Source organism: Chelonoidis abingdonii, chromosome 1, assembly GCF_003597395.2.
Source record: "Chelonoidis abingdonii isolate Lonesome George chromosome 1, CheloAbing_2.0, whole genome shotgun sequence".
In the NCBI taxonomy this organism is placed as follows: Eukaryota; Metazoa; Chordata; order Testudines; family Testudinidae; genus Chelonoidis; species Chelonoidis abingdonii.
Genome location: NC_133769.1, coordinates 191,284,119 through 191,305,094, shown reverse-complemented (window position 1 = coordinate 191,305,094; position 20,976 = coordinate 191,284,119). Strand labels below are relative to the sequence as shown.

Here is a 20,976-nt window from a genome sequence, read left to right as displayed (position 1 = left end):
GCTGTGACTCCTAAGCTGGGTGAGTGGCTCCAACAGATCCCAGGAACAACATCAGAGCTCTCTGTCCAGAAGAGTGCAGTGCTAGGAACAGCTAAGATACTACGCAGAACCCTCAAACTCCCAGGCCTCTGGTAGAGGACCCGAGGTTGAGGAAGACACATACCACCCATAGGGGTGAGAGGGGAATTTTTAAAAAAAAAATTTATATATATATAAAAATTGATATATATATATCAATCAATCTGGGAAATAGACCTTCTGCCATCTTCCTCAGGTGGATTTCACTTGGAGCTCATGTGCTTATGTCTGCAGGTATTCACAGTTTCATACCCTAAAATACACTCCATCTTGGAGTAGAAAGTTAATTTAAATCCCATTTAGAACAAAATTTAATCAAAGATATTCCTAGGTCTGCATTCACATATGTTCTAGTTCTCTCAGAGGTTCTTTCAGTCCTGCATTCTTCCCTAGCCAATTCCATGGTACAAGTGAGTCATTCTATCCAGTTTCCGGGAGATAGTTTGTTGTTGTCCACGCTTTTTATATTTTATTATTAAATACCAAAACTTTGATTCAAATATTAATTATGATTAGTGTTGCTGATTTATTACCAGTGTGGGAAACGTCTTGATAAAGTTTCCTTTCCACTGGACCATTTGTGACAGAGATTAAAGGTATTCTGTCAACTTAAAAATCACAGTTCTCTATGAAAACAAATTAAAATGTAGTTGTAAATTCACAATATTACCTGTAGGGCTCGGGGGCAGAGACAGTACCTGAAACTATTTTTAATTCTATAATTGACCAGATTTCAGGTAATAGACTTCTAAAGTACAATATACAGTGTATTTTTCTATCCACTTGTTGCTCATCGAGAAAATCTACATTTGAATTCAAGTGGAATTTTCAAAACTGCTCAGTGATGGCCTATTTTAATTAAAGTCAATGGTAAAACTCTCATTGACTTCAGTGGGTGCAGACTAAGGTCGGTGGAAGTCTTTTAACAGCCCACTTGAAATATGTTTCTGTTTCTAGATAAAATGTTGATCTTTTTCACAGCCTCTTTCTGCTCCAGTTTTGATGGCTGTGTACACTAGATTTGAGCTGAAGGCAGTATGGGCTGGAGGAATGGCTCCTGGTTTGAGAATCAGGCATTTCTAACTTTAACACTAGCTGTGGTCTTGGGTGAGCTACTTCATCTTTTCCTCTCACTCTTGGAGGAATCAAGTATCAGAGGGGTAGCCGTGTTAGTCTGGATCTGTAAAAGCAGCAAAGAATCCTGTGGCACCTTATAGACTAACAGAGGTATTGGAGCATGAGCTTTTGTGGGTGAATACCCGCTTCGTCGGATGCAAATAAATGATGGTCATATTAACACCACCTTATACCGAAAACCTATTGACCACTATGCCAACCTTCATGCCTCCAGCTTCCATCCCAGTAACACCACGCGATCCACTGTCTACAGCCAAGCACTCAGGTACAACCGCATCTGCTCCAATCCCTCAACAGAGACCAACACCTACAAAATCTTCACCAAGCATTCTCAAAACTATAATACTCGCACAAGGATATAAGGAAACAGATCAACAGAGCCAGACGTGTACCCAGAAGCCTCCTATTGCAAGACAATCCCAAGAAAGAAACCAACAGAACTCCACTGGCCATCACATACACCCAGCTAAAACCCCTCCAACGCATCATCAAGGATCTACAACCCATCCTGGACAATGATCCCACACTTTCACAGGCCTTGGGTGGCAGGCCAATCCTCGCCCACAGACAACCTGCCAACCTGAAGCATATTCTCACCAGTAACTGCATACTACACCATAGTAACTCTAGCTCAGGAACCAATCCATGCAACAAATCTCAATGCCAACTCTGCCCACATATCTACACCAGTGACACCATCACAGGACCTAACCAGATCAGCCACACCATCACCTCATTCCCTGAATGTGAAATCTCAGCTACAAGGTTACTCATCCATGCCACATATCCTCAATTGCTCAACTCGCCACATAGTATACAAGTCAAAGTGATCACGCCACATCAGAAGACTAACAGATCACGCACTCAATTCCAAAGTGTCATCATCGGCAGTTCTCCACCTCAGATACTGTAATTAACGTCATTCATATGCAACAAATATTTCTCCTCTTGTCTAATGTACACTCGCACAACACTAGGAACGTTGCCCTATCTGCGGAAAAGGAGAAATGGGACAGATAATCAGATATTAAGAATGGCAATCTACAAAAACATGTAGGAGAGCACTTCTAATCTCTGTTGCACAATCCAGCAAGACTTTAAAGAGCCATCCTGCAGCAACTAAATTCATGACGCAAGCCCTTCAAAGGCGAAACTGCTTGCAGATTTCAGTTCATCTGGCAAATATGACACCATTGGCTCAGATAACAGAGACTGTGAAAAATTGGTGCTACGCCAAGAGACTAGAAAAAAATATTCTCCTTCTCCTTGGTTATTTCTCCACAATTAAACTCGCTAGAAGAGGGCTCTCATTTTCCTGATTGAACATAACCTCTGTTTTCTCTAAGCCTGCTTCTTCGCTTGCATACTATACTACGCCCCTGGAAATTTCCACTACATGCATCCGACGAAGTGGGTATTCACCCACGAAAGCTTATGCTCCAATACATCTGTTAGTCTATAAGGTGACACATGACTCTTGGAGGAGTGTGTGTGTATAGGGGAGGGGGGACAGAGGGAATAATCATTATCAAAACATATCATAGTGATATAGTGAGGGTTAATTATTTTATATATTGGTGCATTAAATATATAAATCCTTAGAACAGTCCACTCCTTAGAAGCTAATGGGCTAATAAATACTCTAGCAAAATATAAAGCACAAAAGCAAAAGGTGTAACTAGTACAGTTTCGTGACTGGAGCACTGAATGATAGTATGTACTGTTCCTATACTGTACTAGAAAAATAAGCTTGTCACATTGTTTATTATCTATTGTATTCATGTATCAAATATTAAACAAATGCCATAAGGAAGAATAAATTAGCCAATCACTAGTAACTCTGTTTCATTTTGCAATGGAACCTTGATTATAAAGTCATATACATTTCATAATAAACTTGTTCACTTTTAACGCTCAATAAACTCTTCTTTTTATTAGAACACATTTCCTTTTCAGTCAAATCAGAAACTGATTTTTCACCGATTACCATTCATATTTCAAATGCTCAAAGATTTCTGTTGTTACATGTCATCATCAGTTCTTAGTTTAAATACCTTGGCATATGCTAAAATAAGCTGCGACTGACAGTAAAATAAGTGTTGAGAAGAATAGAGGTTAGACCCCTCCCTAAGGTTATAGAACAAAAATATCCTGTCTAAGAGGTTGCATATATCATCTGTAGGATATAAAAATATTTAGTAGTTGAAGTTACTGAGAAATATGATTGAGAGAAAATTATTTTATTGAATATAATTTCTTAATTCTGTATGAATGTGCCTATAATCTAGACCTGCACATTTTATGTTAGTGCCAGTTCTTTAATGATTCTGTGGAACACAATAAAATACAATTTACATTAATTCATTAACTTCCATCAGCAGCATCTGAAGGCATTTAGTGATTAATAAAACATTCCTGCTTGTGTGTCAATATAATTAAATCTTACATCTAATGGGATAGATAAGGGCCAAATTTTATGTAAGAGGAAATAAAATCTGCACAAAGTCCAAAAATTATCCTCTTAAAAGGCAAAAGTTCAAGTAACAGTAAGCATTCAATCAACGCAATTGCCTCATGACAGTTTACAATTTGTAGGCTTTATCTGTAATATAGAGAGATTCAAGTCAGCTTTCTGAAATTATACCACACATATTGGAGATGAGGAAGACTATTATTGAATAGAATTGGCAGGGAATTTACTGATTGAATGTGGTTTTGTCAGAAAATGCTTATTTGTCTAAACTGAAACTTTTTGCAGGGAAGGGTTGGTTTCAACAAAACTTTGATCAGGAAGGTTTCTCAGGTCCAGGATTGAATTTCTGGCCAAAAGCAGAGAGAAGGAGGAAAGAGTCTGCCCTCATGTGAGCTGGTACTTGATCCTAGATTTCTTATGTCCTAGCTGAGTGACCTAACCACTAGGTTAACGACCACTCTAGGTTTGATCTTTCTCTGTCTCTCCTACTGGAGCGATTACATTTTGTATAAATAATTAAACATTCACTGGGCTAGAGAGAGACTGAATTCTATAACAGGGGTAGGCAACCGAAGGTGGCACGCCGAAGGTGGCACACGAGCTGATTTTCAGTGGCACTCACGCTGCCCGGGTCCTGGTCACCAGTTTGGGGGGCTATGCATTTTAATTTAATTTTAAATGAAGTTTTTTAAACATTTTAAAAACCTTATTTACTTTACATACAACAATAGTTTAGTTATATATTATAGACTTATAGAAAGAGATCATCTAAAATTGTTAACATGTATTACTGGCACGCGAAACCTTAAATTAAAGTGAATAAATGAAGACTCGGCACACCACTTCTGAAAGGTTGCTGACCCCCTGTTCTATAATCTGGTGGTTATAACATTCACTTACGATGTGGAAGAATCAGTTTCAAGTTGCTGCTTTGAATCAGGCAAAGGGACTTGAAGCGCCATCTCTTATATCCAAGGTAAATACCCTAACCACTGGGTTATTGGATATTCTAGTCTCTTGCTTTCAGTCCTTTTTTTTCTCCAATGAACATTTTGAAAGGTCTGAGTTTTATCCCAATGCAGAATGGGGAAAGTTTTGAAATCTCAAAAATGTTCAAATGACAGGAAAACAATTTCCTATCCCGCTGTCTTACTGATCCTTTAATTTAAAAAAGAAACATCTCCACATTATGGACAGAGTTCTGCAAATCTTTGATAATATGATGGCGGAGTTTGGAGGGGCCTTTTGTCAGAAACCTAGCATGCTTTTTGGTACTCAATTAATTACCTAAATAATAATGTGCTTAAAAGACAAGAAGTTTCCTATGAAATTACATAGAGTCTGGGATCATTTCTTTATTTATAGAATGTCTTCTATTTTATGTCAAGCTTTTAATTATATAATCAAGGTATTTTATTTTAATTATCACTGCCCCTCTATTCTCTTCTAATATTTTGTCTTAATTTCATTTAGGTACGTGCTAAGAGATTCTCCATTCTTTGTTCGGGCTGAGCACAGTAACTGGTATGAAGGGTGCTTTGCTTATTCTGGAGCTGGCTAGGATCAGCTCAACCTCCCAACATAAAGCATCTTCAGGGTTGCTATACATTACACCCAGTTTCCCCTGGTTCTAAGGGATCATCCCAGAAGCCAAGAATAACTGAAGCGCAATAGTACATCAGCCACATCTCCTTTCCTTAGTGATGCCCTACATGACTCAGGCAAACTCCTTGCACATGGAGTGTTCTTTAGTGGACAGACCAGTCTTCTTGTATGGACCAGTCATAGGGACATGGCTTCCCCATATAATCCATTTTTGGTCATAGTGGGTGACTGTCCTTGCCTCAGTTTTCTTCCCCAAAGTTGGTCTCCTCAACTTCGCACAGACTGGAGATGTGCTGGAGATGTGGCTTAGCCCTCTGGCCAAATCACAACAAACATAACCTCTTCTGAGTACTGAGTCCAAAATAAATAGTCACAAACAAACAAAAAGTCTCTCTGTCCTTCAGGGCTTCTTTTCAGACCAGCCTCTGGGCCCTGTTTCTGGCCCCTTTCTAAGCTTTGTGCCTCATGTCATTCTTAGCTTGCATGTATAGTCCTGGGTTCTTAGGCTGGTTCCCCTAAAGTACCCTTTTCCTTTGAGTCCCTGGCTCAGGGTCTACCACCTAGTTCATTTTCCAAGTCGCATGGCATACATCAGGCATGTATGATTAAATCTGTTCTATAGTTCCACAGTAAAATACCCCAATATTATTCTCATAGTCATTTAAGTTAAACTGTAACTTTGTAGAAGCTTTTACTTATCAACAAATACAATAATGATGAATGCTAGGGCAGAGGTCCTATCTTCTGCCAGTTCCAAATTGACATTTTGTACATGAGTGTGGAATTTATATTACATATCAAAGGTTGGCACCTTTGCAGAGCCAAGGATTGGAGAAACACATTAACTTTTCTCTTACCTATCCTTTTTCATTTAAATTTAACTTTGGAAGCGGTTCAGTGCAGGTTTGATTTTGACTTTGGTCAAAAGTTCAGGTAGAATTTCATTTTATCCCATCTCCCTTTTCTGTTTCCAACCACAATGTTCTTAAACATACTGATTTTAAGTTATGAAAACTTGAAGCACTCATAACAACATTGAGAAGTATAAAGAGTGGAAAAAGCAGTTTTGTCCAGAAGTTGTTGGGGTGCAGATAACTCAGAAATAATCTTGGCCTTGATTTATTTAAAGCAACTTTAATAGATCTTGTTTTCATGGATAGCAGAAGTAGGACAATGCCTCTGGGCACAAGAAAACAAACTGAGGCAGATAGAAGAAGGATTGAGGATGGCTTAAGGGGAAAAGAAGGATGACTTATGGAACTGTAACCCTCACAACATGTGTTTCTTTGTTCTCAGAGGTGGATAAAGACACTGACCCATTCAAATCTCCTGTCTGATTCAAGAAAGCATCCCTAGTCAGGAAGGGGGCTTAAGCATAAGCTTAAATATAAACTGTGTTTTCCTGAATAGGGATGGACTACAGCACTGTTTGTGTTTTTTTGAAGAGGGGGTCTGAGTTGGATAAGAACATTTAAAATTCAAACACTTTTATAGATGGCATTGTGATTCCCAATCTGAGTTCACAGGACAACGTTCTTCTCACATTTAACAAATTCCAAATTCTGCTCTCAGCCACGCTCTGAGATCTTTATTGAGTTTATGTGAATATATGTGATGAGTATTTTAAAAAAGAACAAGTAACAAAAAACTCACATTGAAAACAGATGTCTCACATATGTTCCCGAAGTGCATGACATTATGCCTGCTACCCACAATTTGAGTGGTAGTAGTTATGCTACTATGCAGGAGTGATGATCAAGGATTAAGTTAAGCAAATATTTTGTTCAACCAAATATACATATTTTAATAGGCATGCAAAAAGTCTACGCTTAGTAATTTATTTGCTCTTGATGTTCTACATCTAATGATTTAAAGCAGATTCATTTATCTGTATCATTGAATGTTTCTGTGCCAAAGATTAATGATTAATGTATCATTTTAAACACTTTTTGACATGTGCTAAATTTTCTCTTACATAGTTTTCCAAATATGACTTGTAGAAAAGTAAGTATGATTACTAGGAGGAGAAGCAAACTGTTTTTTCTTTAAAAAAAATAATGATTGTGTGCATTGTTAATTTCAAGAAAGAACACTCCTTATTTAGATTATTTAATACCTGTGTTAATATTGTTAGTTCATAGACTACATTTCTCTCGTATTATATATTTAAGCCTTTCACTTTAATGCTTCTGAATGCACTTTTTAAATATATTATTTGTATAATTTTCTTTTACAAAGTCTTTCGTACTTCTCTAGTAATTCTTTAATTTCTCCAGAAGAATTATAAACTCATCATTCTGGCCTTTTTGAGGCTTTCACACCTGCCCTTAAGATGTTCTCTTTCTTTAATTTCTTTACCAGACAACTTGTCTATTGATCCTTAATCTCCTTTTGATTAATTTCATGTTCATCCAGATTCTCCCCATTTTTATTCTTCCGGTAGACAATGGTCCATTCCCAGGAGTATTGTTTGTTAAAACTGGGTGAAAATTCATAGTGAATACTCCATTGACAAATTTAATCTGTTTTTTTTCCGTTTGTGAATTGTCTCTGAACAGATGGATAAATCCCATTGATTTTTTCTGAACCAGATTTTCTGCATGCTTCTGAATATCTCACCCTGGCTATTTATTTCAGATATTGTTTCTCTTGTTTTTATGCTTTATAGAATAGAAATTATTTTCAGAATAAAATTCTGGGAACAGTAAGTGGGAAAATACTTAGATTTCATTTGTATGTCTAATTATCATAATTTGCTTCACATAATCCCCAGCCCAAAATCAAACATTTAACGTTCTGCAGCAGTTTTCCATGAATTGTCAATTCCATATCATTCATATAAGTTTTATACTATATATCTATTAATTCTACAATCTTTATGGTTGTAAAAAAGGGCAAATGTCCTATACTCTTTCATAGGTGCTTTAATTAGCCTACTTCACTCTAAAATCTTTGCCTTTTGTGTTCATATATGACTATTCAGCTGCATGAACTTAGTATAAACCATTGCTCTTCTAAATTATGGTACTTTCAGGCAGCATATATTGTTTAAGAACCATGTAGAACTGTAGATAGAAAGTGATTTAAATTTATAATTTATGGCTTCCTTTTTCTCACGTGCAGACTTGATCTCAAAAGGGTAAGTATCAGAAGTAACCAGCAAAATAATAATAAATAATAATAATACTGAAACAATTAAATTATACATTGGCAAGAATAATGCATAAATATTCTTGGTGAAGCCCTAGCCCCACTGAAGTCAATTAGAGTTTTGCCATTGTTTCAGCAGGGTAAGGATTTACACCTTGAATGCAAATTTAATGGTACCTTCGTTTCCTTTATTTTACTATGTTTAAATTTCTTGTACAAAATTAAAAAGTTAAAAATAATTTTGAATTTTAAAATGTTAGATAAATATTAGTATTCAGAATATTCCATAGTAATTATAATGGACTACAATGTATGCATTAATCTAGAATGGTGCAACTAGTTAGTGGAGAAACCTCTCAGAATTCTTTACTAGTGCTCTCATCTTCAGTCTCAAGAAACTAGACACATTCATCTCACAAACTCAGTGGATCCTTCTGAGAGGGTTTGAGTATCATGTCATGTTATCCTTCTTAAATAGGTTATAACCAGTGATTTTAGCATTCCAGTTCTTTGACTCATCCTACCAGGTTCCTGTGATACCTACTAGACAGAATTTATGCCAATAAATGAGCAACTCCAATTTCTTTTGTTTGCTGTCTAGGTTCCTAGCATTAGTATATAGACAATTTAATGATTTCTTGTCTTCGTGTTCTTTGGTTCCTTGATTAATTTTCTTCTCAATATCTCAATTTTGTGCTGAGTGCTCAGATCTTCCCTTTTTTTCCTCTCTTTTTGTCATTTGTTGAACCCCCTCTACTTTTAGAAATCATGTCCTGTTGATGATCAGCAATGTTTCTTTTATAAAATATATACAATTTTTGAATTTGATGTAAGGAACACTATGATTAATAGAACTGGAGAGAAGTTTGGGAAAGAAAAAAACTTTTATTTGAAAAATAGCCCTTTTTAATTGGAAAATGTGAGCACAATTTTTTTCAAAAATGTCCATTTTTTTCTGAAAAAATGTAGCCACCTTGTTCCTTTTTTTCATTATTTCAGGATTTGTTTTTGTTTTTCTTCCCCTTTCTTCTTTCCCCACTCCAGAGTAGCAAAGTGGGCAAAAGAAAAATAGGAGAGAGTAAAGGCGAGCGAGCAAGGAAAAATTTGGGAAAAACAAAACAAATAAAACCCAGATTTGTTTGATAAAAGTGTTTCCAAAAAATACAGTCAAAAAACTTCCTTCTTTTTCAAATCCTATGGAACAAAAACAAATAATTAATTTTTTCCCTTTAATTTTCATGGGTTTTTTTTCCTTCATTTTTGACCAGTTGTAATGAAGAGGCATCGAGATTTGGAAGGGCACAAAGTCACTTTTAACTAAAAAGTTTGGAATTATATGCTTATCATTTATTTCCCCACCTTCTTCCCTTTGTACCTGGTCAAATTCTCTTTGAAGGACTGACTGTGTTAAAGGAATCAAACTGGCTGATTTCATCTTGTCACACAGGAAGGTGGTTGTTAAGCATTGCAGAGTGTTTTCAACACTCATGGCTTATTGTATATACGCACAATAGCTTAGTGATGGGGGAAGAGGCAGAAATTATTGTGACTTTGAATTATTTCACCATTATAGAGATTACAATGAGATTCTTCCCAGACATGTTTTGCACGTCAGTTTGGTTACTCCTAGTTTCAATGAGGAGTATTTTAGAAATAGCATTATGTGATGGGGCAAGGCCAGATGGCTACAGTAAAGTACTGAGAAACAGGTATGTTAGCCCCAGGCTAAACAAATCCCTAGTACCATGGTAACCAAATGGCAGTTGCTCCAGGTTAATCAAGGCACCTGGAGCCAATTAAGACCTTTCTAGAAGGCAGTGGAGATAGCCTACTTTAATATAGAACACCTGCAGCCAATCAGGGCAGGATAATCATGGCACACTGGTTTTTAAAAAAGAGCTCACCCAGTCAGGGCAGGGAGGAGCAAGAGGAGAAGAAGTGCGAGTGGGAGCTGGGAGCAAGAGGCAAGGAGCTGAGAGTGAGAGAGTGTACTGGCGGATTAGGGCCAGCATTATCAGACATCAGAGGAAGATCCTGTGGTGAGGTAAAGAAGGTGTTGGGAGGAGGGCCATGGGGAAGTAGTCCAGGGATTGTAGCTGTCATGCAGCCATTACAGGAGGTACTATAGACAGCTAGCGAATCCACAGGGGCCCTGGGCTGGGACACGCCGGAGTAGAGGGTGGGCCGAGTTTCCCCCCAAACCTCCCAACTCCTGATCAGACACAGGAGGAGTTGACCCAGACTGTGGGGAAGATCACTGAGGTGAGCAAATCTGCCAAGAAGCGCAGGACCCACCAAGGTAGAGGAGGAACTTTGTCACAATAGCTATTAGACCACATACAAATCCCACTTGGAATCATCTCCAGAGTATTTTATTATTTATTTTCTATTGTATCCTCAATGATAATAAAAATAAATATTTTAAAAAAAAACCTGAAGAATCCTGTGGATTTTCCATATTCTTCCATATGCTTAAGCAATTGGTTGAGAGTAATGTGGCAAACAAGACTCATGGACAAAGTATCCCAGTCTTTATGGTACCCACCACATATAGCCTATTATCAAAGGCAGAAGACTCAGAGGGCAATGAAAGCTACTTGGTAATCATTTCATCTAACTTCTCCAATGCAGTCATTTGCATCTTGTGTTTTGTTTTTTGTTTTGTTTTTTTCAGATCTGTCAGGGTAGAGCTCAGTTTCAAACAGGGTTCTAGAGTAGGTTTCCCAAAGAGCTGAAGCAATAGTAGATTGACCAAAGACTTGAGTGATGTACAGAACTGGGAGTCAGAAGGTTCAAGTACAACCTCGCCTGAAGGCTCACTGTGTGATTTATTCTGATTTACCATCTATAGGTTTCAGGTTATCCCTTCCCCCCAAAATGGGGATGATAACGCTTACCTATGTTTGTAATACATTTTGAGATCTACAGTAAATAAAGTTTTTATATACATAACTTTATTTACTGTAGATTTCCAAATGTATAACAAATGTATTCTATATATACTTCTTAAATCCAGATGCAGATGCTCAAATAGGCATTTTGACATTTCCCATTTTAAGTGTCTAAATAGCAATGTGAGTATCCAACCTTTGTATCTGAACATTGTATTAAGTCATCCCTTTTTTAATGTGTCCTGAAGAATAGTTCATCAATTTGAACTGGCCAACGAATATGCATATCAGAAATGTAAAGTAAATGCCTGAGATTGTAAGAAAAAGAGGGTGCATCTATATATAGTTAAAACCAGTGATCTCCCCACCTTTTTATACATCTCCCAGTACAGATAGTTTTAATAGATAATAGATGATTCCGGCCTGTGACTTAAATCCTTCTTTCAGTCCTGTCCTCTTTTCCTTTTCCATCTCTTGGTGATCCCTTAGTATCATCACTGTAGAGATATTTCTACCTGGACAATGTACTCTTTGTTCAAAAAGCTGCTTAAAGGCTCAGGTGAATCCACACTGACAGTTGAGCAGTGCTTCTGCACAACCAGTAGATAGTATAATTTCATTCTTTCAAATGCACAGAGCGGAGAGCGGGGGGTGGGACAGAGACCCATATACCATCCATCTTGATTTTCTTTTCAGGATTTCCATATTTGTCTCCAAGAAGGAGATCTACATACATAAAATATTTTATAATTGCCTGCCACCCCTGTACCCCATTATATTGTCCTTGGACTTACTGCTGTTTTCCAGTCATTGATATATTATTAACTCACTGGCTTTTATACCAATTTAATCTGAGCACCAGTGATGTTTTTACTCCCTCTTGACCTTTCTCTTTTGCCTTCTTGTTTTGCTGTTAACATTATCAGTGGAGATAAGAGGCTGATTCCTCCTTAATTTGTCTTATCTGCCCCTTCCCTTTGCTATTATTTATCTTTGACAGTGAGAACTTTGGGCTCATATGTACTTTTTGTTCACTAGCCCATGGTTCATGCCTTTTCTCCTACTGTTTTTCTTGCACCATGTGTCATTTTTGTCATTCACTTGGGCTTTATATTTCAATTTCTCCCATGACCCATACATTCTCTCCCACCTTTCATGTCACCAAACACAGCACTCAGAAACAAATATTAAAAAAAAAACAACCCACAAAGCCATGAATGGAAATATTTGGGGTTAAATTCTGACAGCCTTACTTACAGTGAGAAGCACTTAGCTCCACAAGTAGTGCTCCTGAAGTCAGTGGAATTCATCACAGAGCAAGGTGTTATTCCATGTGAGGAAGGGTCTCTGATTGTGGCCCTTTTTTGAGACACGTCTATCTAGTGCTGTGTGTTAGAGCACAAGTTTGGAACTAGTACTAGAGCAAATGAATGATGAATAGAAGCTGCCTAGATCTGGACAAAGTGTGGCCAGGTGTAATGAAAGTTTCCACACTCAGGTCTGGCAATGCACTTCAGCCCAGGCTGGCAAGATCCCTGCTGGCCTCCGTTGAGCACAGAGAGTTAAGGATGCTACTTTTTTATTGTCTTTCAGCAATGTCTTCAGTTTTGCTTTATGTGCAGATTTTATTTTCACCTGAGTTGTCTAAGACTTACAGATGCTTAAGACAGCAGTGTGTTTTTAATTATTTCCCTGATATGGATCAATTCACATTGCGAGAGATTAGTTCCCAGCAATCCATTTGGATCATTTCACTAGATACTTAATTTCAGATCCTATTTCTGAATCCTCTTCAGAAAATGTATGATGTCTTCAGGGGGTTTAGACTATATTTTTTATCATAAGGTTATTGAAAACCAGATTTTAATTAAATTGTGAATGCACAAAACATGGTACAGTGCAGTTGTTGGCTTATGTGATATGAATCTGAATATACTCAAACCCCATTCTTTAGATCCTCGGCATTCTCCTCTTTATAAAGTAAATGTATCAGTTACTTCATTGCATTCAGTTACCCGTAAAAGTATGATTTTGTGCATCTGTTCAGCCAGTGCCCCTAAAAAACCTTCTATTATTTAGCAATCTTGTGTGTGAAAGTTCTAGGACAATAGCTTAAAGCATACTCCTCTTGGGTATGCCCATGAGTGGGTCTTTCCATTGCCTGTGGCTCTCCCAACATGAGCAGACCCATGGGTCTTATTTCTCAAAGTTTAATCAATAGCTAGACACAGGGTTTCCTACATTCTTGGTCCAAGATGCCGGTTCTGACCAGCAAACACATACACTGCACCTTGGTACACTATCACATGAGCAAAATATCAGCTTCAGTGGAACTTAAATTGGTGCTGAGAAACTCATAATATCAGATAAATGATTTGATGGAAGTTTGTTTCCTAAAAGACTAGGAACACAGCGGTTGTTCCACAATGGATTATTGACAAATGTTTTCCAAAAATATGATGTATTATATCACACACAGGCCAACAATGATGTAATTCCTCTGCTGGATTGCTTTCAAGTTGGAAAACCCGGCATCAAGAAAAGAAATTGTATGGGCAACAGAATTTTATAGAATGCTAGTGATGTATGTTATGTCGTTGCCATGCAGGCAATACCAAGCCCAAGCTAGCTGTGCCATGGTGGAGAGAACAGGTTGCACAAGAGAGACGCAAATAAGGAGTCACATAGTCATTTAAGTTACCAAAAACAAGGCAGGTAACTCATGCTGCGGATGGAATTAAGAATCAAGTGAGCCTTTTTTCTCCCATGTGTGAGTTTTGCCAGTAAATATGCCACTGTCCTCATTTAGAATCTCATTAAGTTCTGCAGTTATAAAGCTTAATGACAAGTCATTTAAGTCCGTGTTTCTTAAAGTTGCAATTGCTAGAATTTACCAGTATAACAAACCTAGGAAACCATATATATGCCTGAGTTCTGTTTTAAAATGCTAGTTCATAAGCATCAGCAAAAATAAGTTAACGGTCTGTCTGTTACTAGGTTTTCATCATAGATGTATTGATGCAGTCTTCCAGCGCTTTCCACAGCAGCCTGCACAGCAAAATGCACTCCCATAACTGAAAACACCTGCCACAAGAAAGCTGAGTCTCACTTCATCTTGTTAATGGGGAGGGCATTCCTGTGAATGTAACCAAATCATTTTCCCATAGACGGATTAACAGAATGTCAGGCTTTGGGTGTGTTTGTCGTAGACTGAGTATTAGAGGAAATATCTGAATACAACATTTCCCCTCTTTCTGTGTCAGCAACCTCTTTGCCCTGTGCAATAGTATGATTAAAAAAGAAAATAAAAACATCACAATGAGACTGTAAATTTTGCTTGGTCTGCAAATGATGTTGACACAATTTAAAGTGATTGTACTGTCAATCTGCTGGGATTTCACTCTAATATATTTCTTAGGAAATGACCTGAACGAGAATTTGGTTACTGAGACTATGGAGTTGATAATGAAAAGCAGCTATCAGTCAAACAATACTGAACACAGGGACAGGTACAACATTTGCCCATATAACAATTAAATATTGTACTTTTTGAAATTATAATATTTTAAAAAATGTTGTTCATAGCTCAAACTGGGTGAAATTGTTCTGCTGAAACTGTTTTTGATTAAAAATGCAGATTCAGGACAACCTAAACATATTGTTAATTTGTGTTGGTTTCACTGAATTATTTCAGTCAAAGAAACGAGGGGAAAAAAGATCAGAAAAGATGCAGTTCATAATTTCCAAAATAAAACATTTTGACTTTCAAATGTTGACTTTGAGTATCATTCAAAGAAACCAAGGAGGAAGAGGAAAATTCTGAAAAATTTTGGTTTCCAGTTGACTCAAAATTATTTTTTCTGACACCGTTAGTGAACAAAAAAACTCAGTCATGACATCTGTATTCATTCACCGAACTACAGTTTAGCAAATAATTTGTAACTAATAATCTGATTCATTTCACCTTTTTTCTGGTTGCAAATTGTTTACCAATAGATCATAACATTTTCACTTATTATTCTAAATTACCCATTAATTTCTTCAGTAAATAATTAGGTTGATGGTGAATTATAAATGATTGCAATTTGGAAAATGCACAGAACTGGTAATTATGGCCCATTTAGTTTTGATAGCCCTTCTTGATGGGCAGGAGATGATCCTTCTGGCTGGGTTCACAGTTTCAGAGTAAACATTTTTTTAAAGTTACAAAACAAAAACTTAAATATTACCTTATAGCCGGTGATAAATATATTAAAGTGAGAATAATTCATGCAGCACTTACAACCATTTCATAATGCCTAAACACATTGTTATTTGTTGAATACCCATGTTAACCATACTAACACAGAGGTGAAACAGACTGGTTTCCAACAATGAATTTGCCAGTGCTCAACTGAGGCCCAAAGCCTTGGCAAGAGCTGGCACCAGTTCTGCCAGTGTCACAATGAGATTGTGCACTTCCAACTTCAGTTAAAAGATTAATTTATGTGCTTGACTAAGCTTTCCCTAGGCTTTCTAATTTGGCTCTTTATTTGATTACAATCATCCAAGAGATTTCATGGAGAAAAGAACTGATGCAGTAACACTATTCGCTTGGTATGCAAAAAGGCTTCATTCACTATTTTAATTGTGAATTATCATATTGTAAAATGGATGCTTGAAGGGATTTTTTAAGTGCTTTCTCTCTAGTAATGGACTGAGTGAGTGTCTGCAAAAACATCTTAGTAGGGGGACATGCTTGGACACTGTACAAGAAGGCATTCAACTGGTATGATATCACCACTAATTAAACATTGTCAAAATATGTCTATCTCCAAAGTCTTGAAGGTTTCTAACTGAAACTGAGAAAAAAAGCATCGGTTATCTTATTATTCTTTTTCAATATGACCAGAATTGGAGACATCTCTTCAAGTTTATGCCCTTGGCCAAAGTTGAGTAAATCCAAGCATATACATAGCTTGACTATGTATGCCATGCATCATAAAACTTAAAGCAGCTGAGCTGTGGATTACCGCAGCCTCTTCTACTACTTCTCATACGAGTCCATCAGTTCACCGTGTAGGCATATATTCAAAATTCAAAAAAAGTCTCCAACTGTGATTCTTTATTCTTGTTCAAATGCGCAAAATGGATGTGGTGCAAATATTTATATAGCTAGAAATCCAGAAGTCCTCACTCAGTATTCACTTAAACTTTATGCAGAGAACTCTTGATGACTTTGATGGAAGAGTTGCCAGATGAAGGACGTGACCATATTCTTCACAGCGATATTATTATGGTATAATTATGATGCATTTTGTACTGGACAGGTCATGTGAGGTGTCACTGGAAAAGTTATGATTTGCTGAATAGGATTATCCTATTTGTATGCATGTATAATTTTTGTTTCTAAAGTTAGGAATATTGACTTTGAATCTGTATTTCAAATGTGCTAGCTCTGAATGGCACTCACAACAAACCTTTCAGGTACAACAGTGAAAAAGCCAGATAGTTCTGATGGCCCATCAACAAAGACAATGGACTCTGGAAGAACTTAACCTTCCTGTAAATGTTCCACATAGCCTGTAAGTAATGGCTGCTATGACTCAGCAAGGTATGCAAAGGCATGTGACCAGACCACATACTTACATATTTACTCCTGAAATAGTAAACCAAACCGCAATAAACTGTATTCATAACATTTATTTTAAATTTAAAATTGGCAAATGACAGGTAATTATAAAGCTGATGATTAACATTTACAACTTTGGGTAGCTGTTTGCACACGTATTTTTTATCTTAGACATTATCATCTTCCTTAATGAGAATTTTATTTTCTGTTTATACCAGCATATAGTGTACATTGATATAACCATTCAGGAATGATATAAAAATTACATCATACTGACTGAAAGTAAATGAAGATTAATGGTACAATTAATTTACAAATTTCTCCTATAAATATCTGTTCATGTAGATCACTGCCCTCTTTGTCATGCTTATATGTTTCTAGTGACAATTCTTAATTGATATAAACTTCCTAGCTGGAAATGAATCTGAAAAAAGCATTATATAAGAGAAGTATCCCTCTTAGTGACTTTAAAATCTGGCTTGCAGCTCTGCTTGCAATTTTTGTGTGTGTTTGTGCTGGATTAATTACACTTTCGTGGATACTAATCAAGGAGTCACAACAAGGTAAGTAGTCAAGATTTAACTTTTAAAGGAGCTCTCTGGTAAGTGTTCAGACTTGGAAGACAACTGTTGTCATTTAATTATTTTTTGTTTCATGCTCTGCTGTTACTCTGTTGCTTTAAAAAGATTCATTACCATTTTTTCCCACTGATAATTGGTACAAACAAGATAAGCAAAAATTTAAGCACTTCAGGCCTGATCTAAAGTTCACTGAAGTTGATGGGAAGACACTTACCAACTTCAGTGGGCTTTTGGCCAGGCCCCTGGACTTTAATCTAAATAGTAAAGATTATGATATTTGATCAGATGTGTCAGAGGAAAAATTAAAAGTACTGGTTGGGGTATTTTTGTTTTTGTTTTGTTTTTCATTAAAGTAGGCTGTATCATTTTTGTAAATGTCCTTTATCGGAATACCATTTTATTTTACAAGCTTCTGGCTTGATCCTGTGAGGTACTGACTTCCATGTAGTGTTGCAGATTCTCAGCACGTCTTGGGATCACATTTTTAAGAGACAAACAATGTTACTAGTTTATGTAATATTTTGATTTGCACTGCCATTCTGCACAGTGCCTTCATCTCCCAACCTTGTGGCTAGTGAGATGTGAAGGCATTCACCTGTAGTAGTAGGTTCTTGGCACATTGCACAGTCAAGCCCTCAATAGTTAAGGTAGGTTACAGTCACAGTCAGTGCTAGTTAAAAAAAATAAATAAATAAATTTTCCATAGGAAAATGCAGTCTCACTAAAATCAAAATCTGTCACAGGAATATTTCAATGTCAATGACATTTCTAATGGGAAAGTGCAGACATGAATCCTTTTAACTTTCTTATTTCTTTTTAAAATACTTTTTGCAAAATCATTATATGGGGCATATGGCAGTGAACCTCTTTTTATTTTTTTATTTTTTTATTTTTTTTTGGAACTACCAAACTGGATTCTGGCAAATGAGATAGGTGAGGAAACATCTAGTCTGAAGATCCTGCTGGGACTTAGGTGTGAGATAGGCACCTGGGTGCCTAGACTGAGGCAGCTGTGTACATGCTCACTAGCAGATTTTTAGGCACCATGGGGACTTTAATGGCAGAAATTTAGCTGCTCTAGAGACTTTAGATGCCTGCAGAGTTGGGCAGCAGCTGGACGGGGGGTTGAGAACTGTACTGGTGCGTAAATGTTGGACTTAGGTGCCTAAAGTGGCAGTGAGATGTCTGTCCTTTTCTGGATCTAGCCTGTACTACCTACTTTCACATTTTTTTTCATAGATTATAAAGCCACAAGGGACCACTGTGATCTTTTAATCTGACCTTCAGTATGCCACAGGCCACAGGATTTTCCTTGAATTAATTCCTGTTTGAACTTGGTTTTTTATAAATTAATCCACACAATCATGTACGTTCTGGTAGAAAAGGTCAGTCAGACATACCGTATAATAATTAGTTCAGCGAAAGCAGTATTTTCAAAGCTGTATCTCAAAGGGGTGTATGTGTATTTAGAAGTTCACAGAGCTTTTAACTGTAGAAAGCCAACAATGTGAGATCTTGGTGCCTGCAGTCCAAGAACTGACAAACTTTTAATAGCTCATTGCCCCATGCTTCACTTGTATCTGTCAGTTGCTCTAGCTGGAGGAAGCTGACCAGTCATTGCCTCTTTCAGTGGGTAATATAGTGGTTCCAGAAAGCTCTGAAATGAAGATATAATTGGAAGTAATAGGATTAGAAAGAAATAGCATGGATTTAAAGTTGTTAGCATTGTGAAATAGTGTCCTTTAAGCAGCTGAAAAGAATCTGACTTTTCTTTTGAAATCAGTACAATGCAAAGAAAAGCTCTGAATAGAATGTGAAAGGAGAGGGTAGCAATATTTTATGATGATCTTTACTGGAAACGTCAAATGCAACCTCTTGCTTACAATTCTACATAATTCAAAACTTCCAATGTTTTGTTTTTCTTTAAATAATCCAGCTGAAGTATATGGAAACAGTCATGCACCCACAGGAACATTTAAAATACTGTCAGGAGCATCATTCAGCCCTGGTTTACGAGACAACTCATCAGCTGACTTCAAGACTCTTGCCTTTGATGTTCAACAATTGGTAAGAGTCTATGGTTAATTCAAGAGGATATAAAAGATAACATGTCATTAATTGTATTGATTGCTTAAAGGCATCTAATATCGGTTATAACTGGTTAGGAAATTTCTGACATAACATTTTTGGAAAATGCAGATTCATCAAATATGAGATGGTTCCATGAGAAATCTGCCTGGGGATTCAGCTGGCACAGGACCACAGGACATTGAGCCCTGGTCTACCCTGTGGGGGGGGAGGTTGATCTAAGTTATGCAACTTCAGCTACATTATTCACGCAGCTGAAGTCAATGTACTTAGATCGACTTACCGAGGTATCTTCACCACGGTGAGTCGATTTCTGCTGCTCCCTCATCGACTCTGCCTGTGCCTGTCATGGCACTGGAGTACAGGAGTTGACAGGAGAGTGCTCGGGGGTCAATTTATCAGGTCTAGACTGGATGTAATCAATCAATCCACGCTGGATCGATCGCTGCCCTCCAATCTGGCGGGTAGTGTAGACATACCCTGATATCCCTTGATCCCTGTCCTCAATGCCATGGTCTGGCTATCTAGGAACTCTGGTAGCTTGTGGCTGAAATTGACATGATTCTTGTCCCTTTAACCACTATTATTTGAATAGCAGCAGTGAAACTGACAAAAATGTCAATTTCAGTCACCTCAAGGAGCATATTTCATTTAGGAAGAAAAACACGTGCAGTGTTAAAATCATAATTGTAATGTGTAACTGTGTATATTTCTAACTATTGTAGTTCTTCACAATTTTTCATATTTTTTGTATAGATAAATGAAATCTATCAAGCAAGTGAGCTGAAGAATGACTATAAGAACTCTGAAGTTTTGCAGTTCAAGTGGGTATATACTATAGTTCATAATTTTAAAGTTTAAAAATTCTCATTAGATTATGAATGTCGACAGTGCATAAAAAAGATTCTCTCTCTCAAAGGGGTCCATTGGGACATTTCATCTCTCTCCTTTCTTTGATGAACACTATTGTGGAAAGCACAGTGTAGTTATATTCCTCTGGATACAGCTTCTTCTCAGAACCTATTGATACAATGCCAAGCCTTGGCCAAAGGGTGTCAACCAATATACAGTGCTTCTCTTCCAAAGCCAAAAAAAAAGTCAAAATCTGTAAAAATTTTCACAGAAAATGTGTTTGCCTTTTTCAAGTGAGTGTGCTTCATCCATGGTGTTCCCAGGCCTTGGTGGCTGAGACAACAAAAGACAATTTCAAGATTGAGGGACAGATCCTCAGCTGATTTACACTGACCTAGCACCAATGGAGCCACATCAATGTACAACAGTTTAAGATCAGCTCTTCTCGGTGGTAGTGATTAGGCTACTATTATAACCTAGACAGACCCACACTTCATGTATTTTCTACAA

At 37.1% G+C, this 20,976-nt stretch overlaps 1 protein-coding gene across 1 annotated transcript in view; it reads left to right on the top strand.

Moving 5' to 3' along the window:
* The first annotated feature begins 4,589 nt into the window (after nt 1–4,589).
* TMPRSS15 (transmembrane serine protease 15) overlaps nt 4,590–20,976 on the top strand; it is a 92,241-nt gene continuing 75,854 nt past the window's right edge. Inside the window, exons 1-4 of the mRNA XM_032786010.1 lie at nt 4,590–4,664; nt 17,358–17,508; nt 19,463–19,593; nt 20,371–20,438. Coding sequence (XP_032641901.1) covers nt 4,590–4,664; nt 17,358–17,508; nt 19,463–19,593; nt 20,371–20,438 — 425 coding nt within the window. The remainder of the gene's footprint in view (nt 4,665–17,357; nt 17,509–19,462; nt 19,594–20,370; nt 20,439–20,976) is intronic.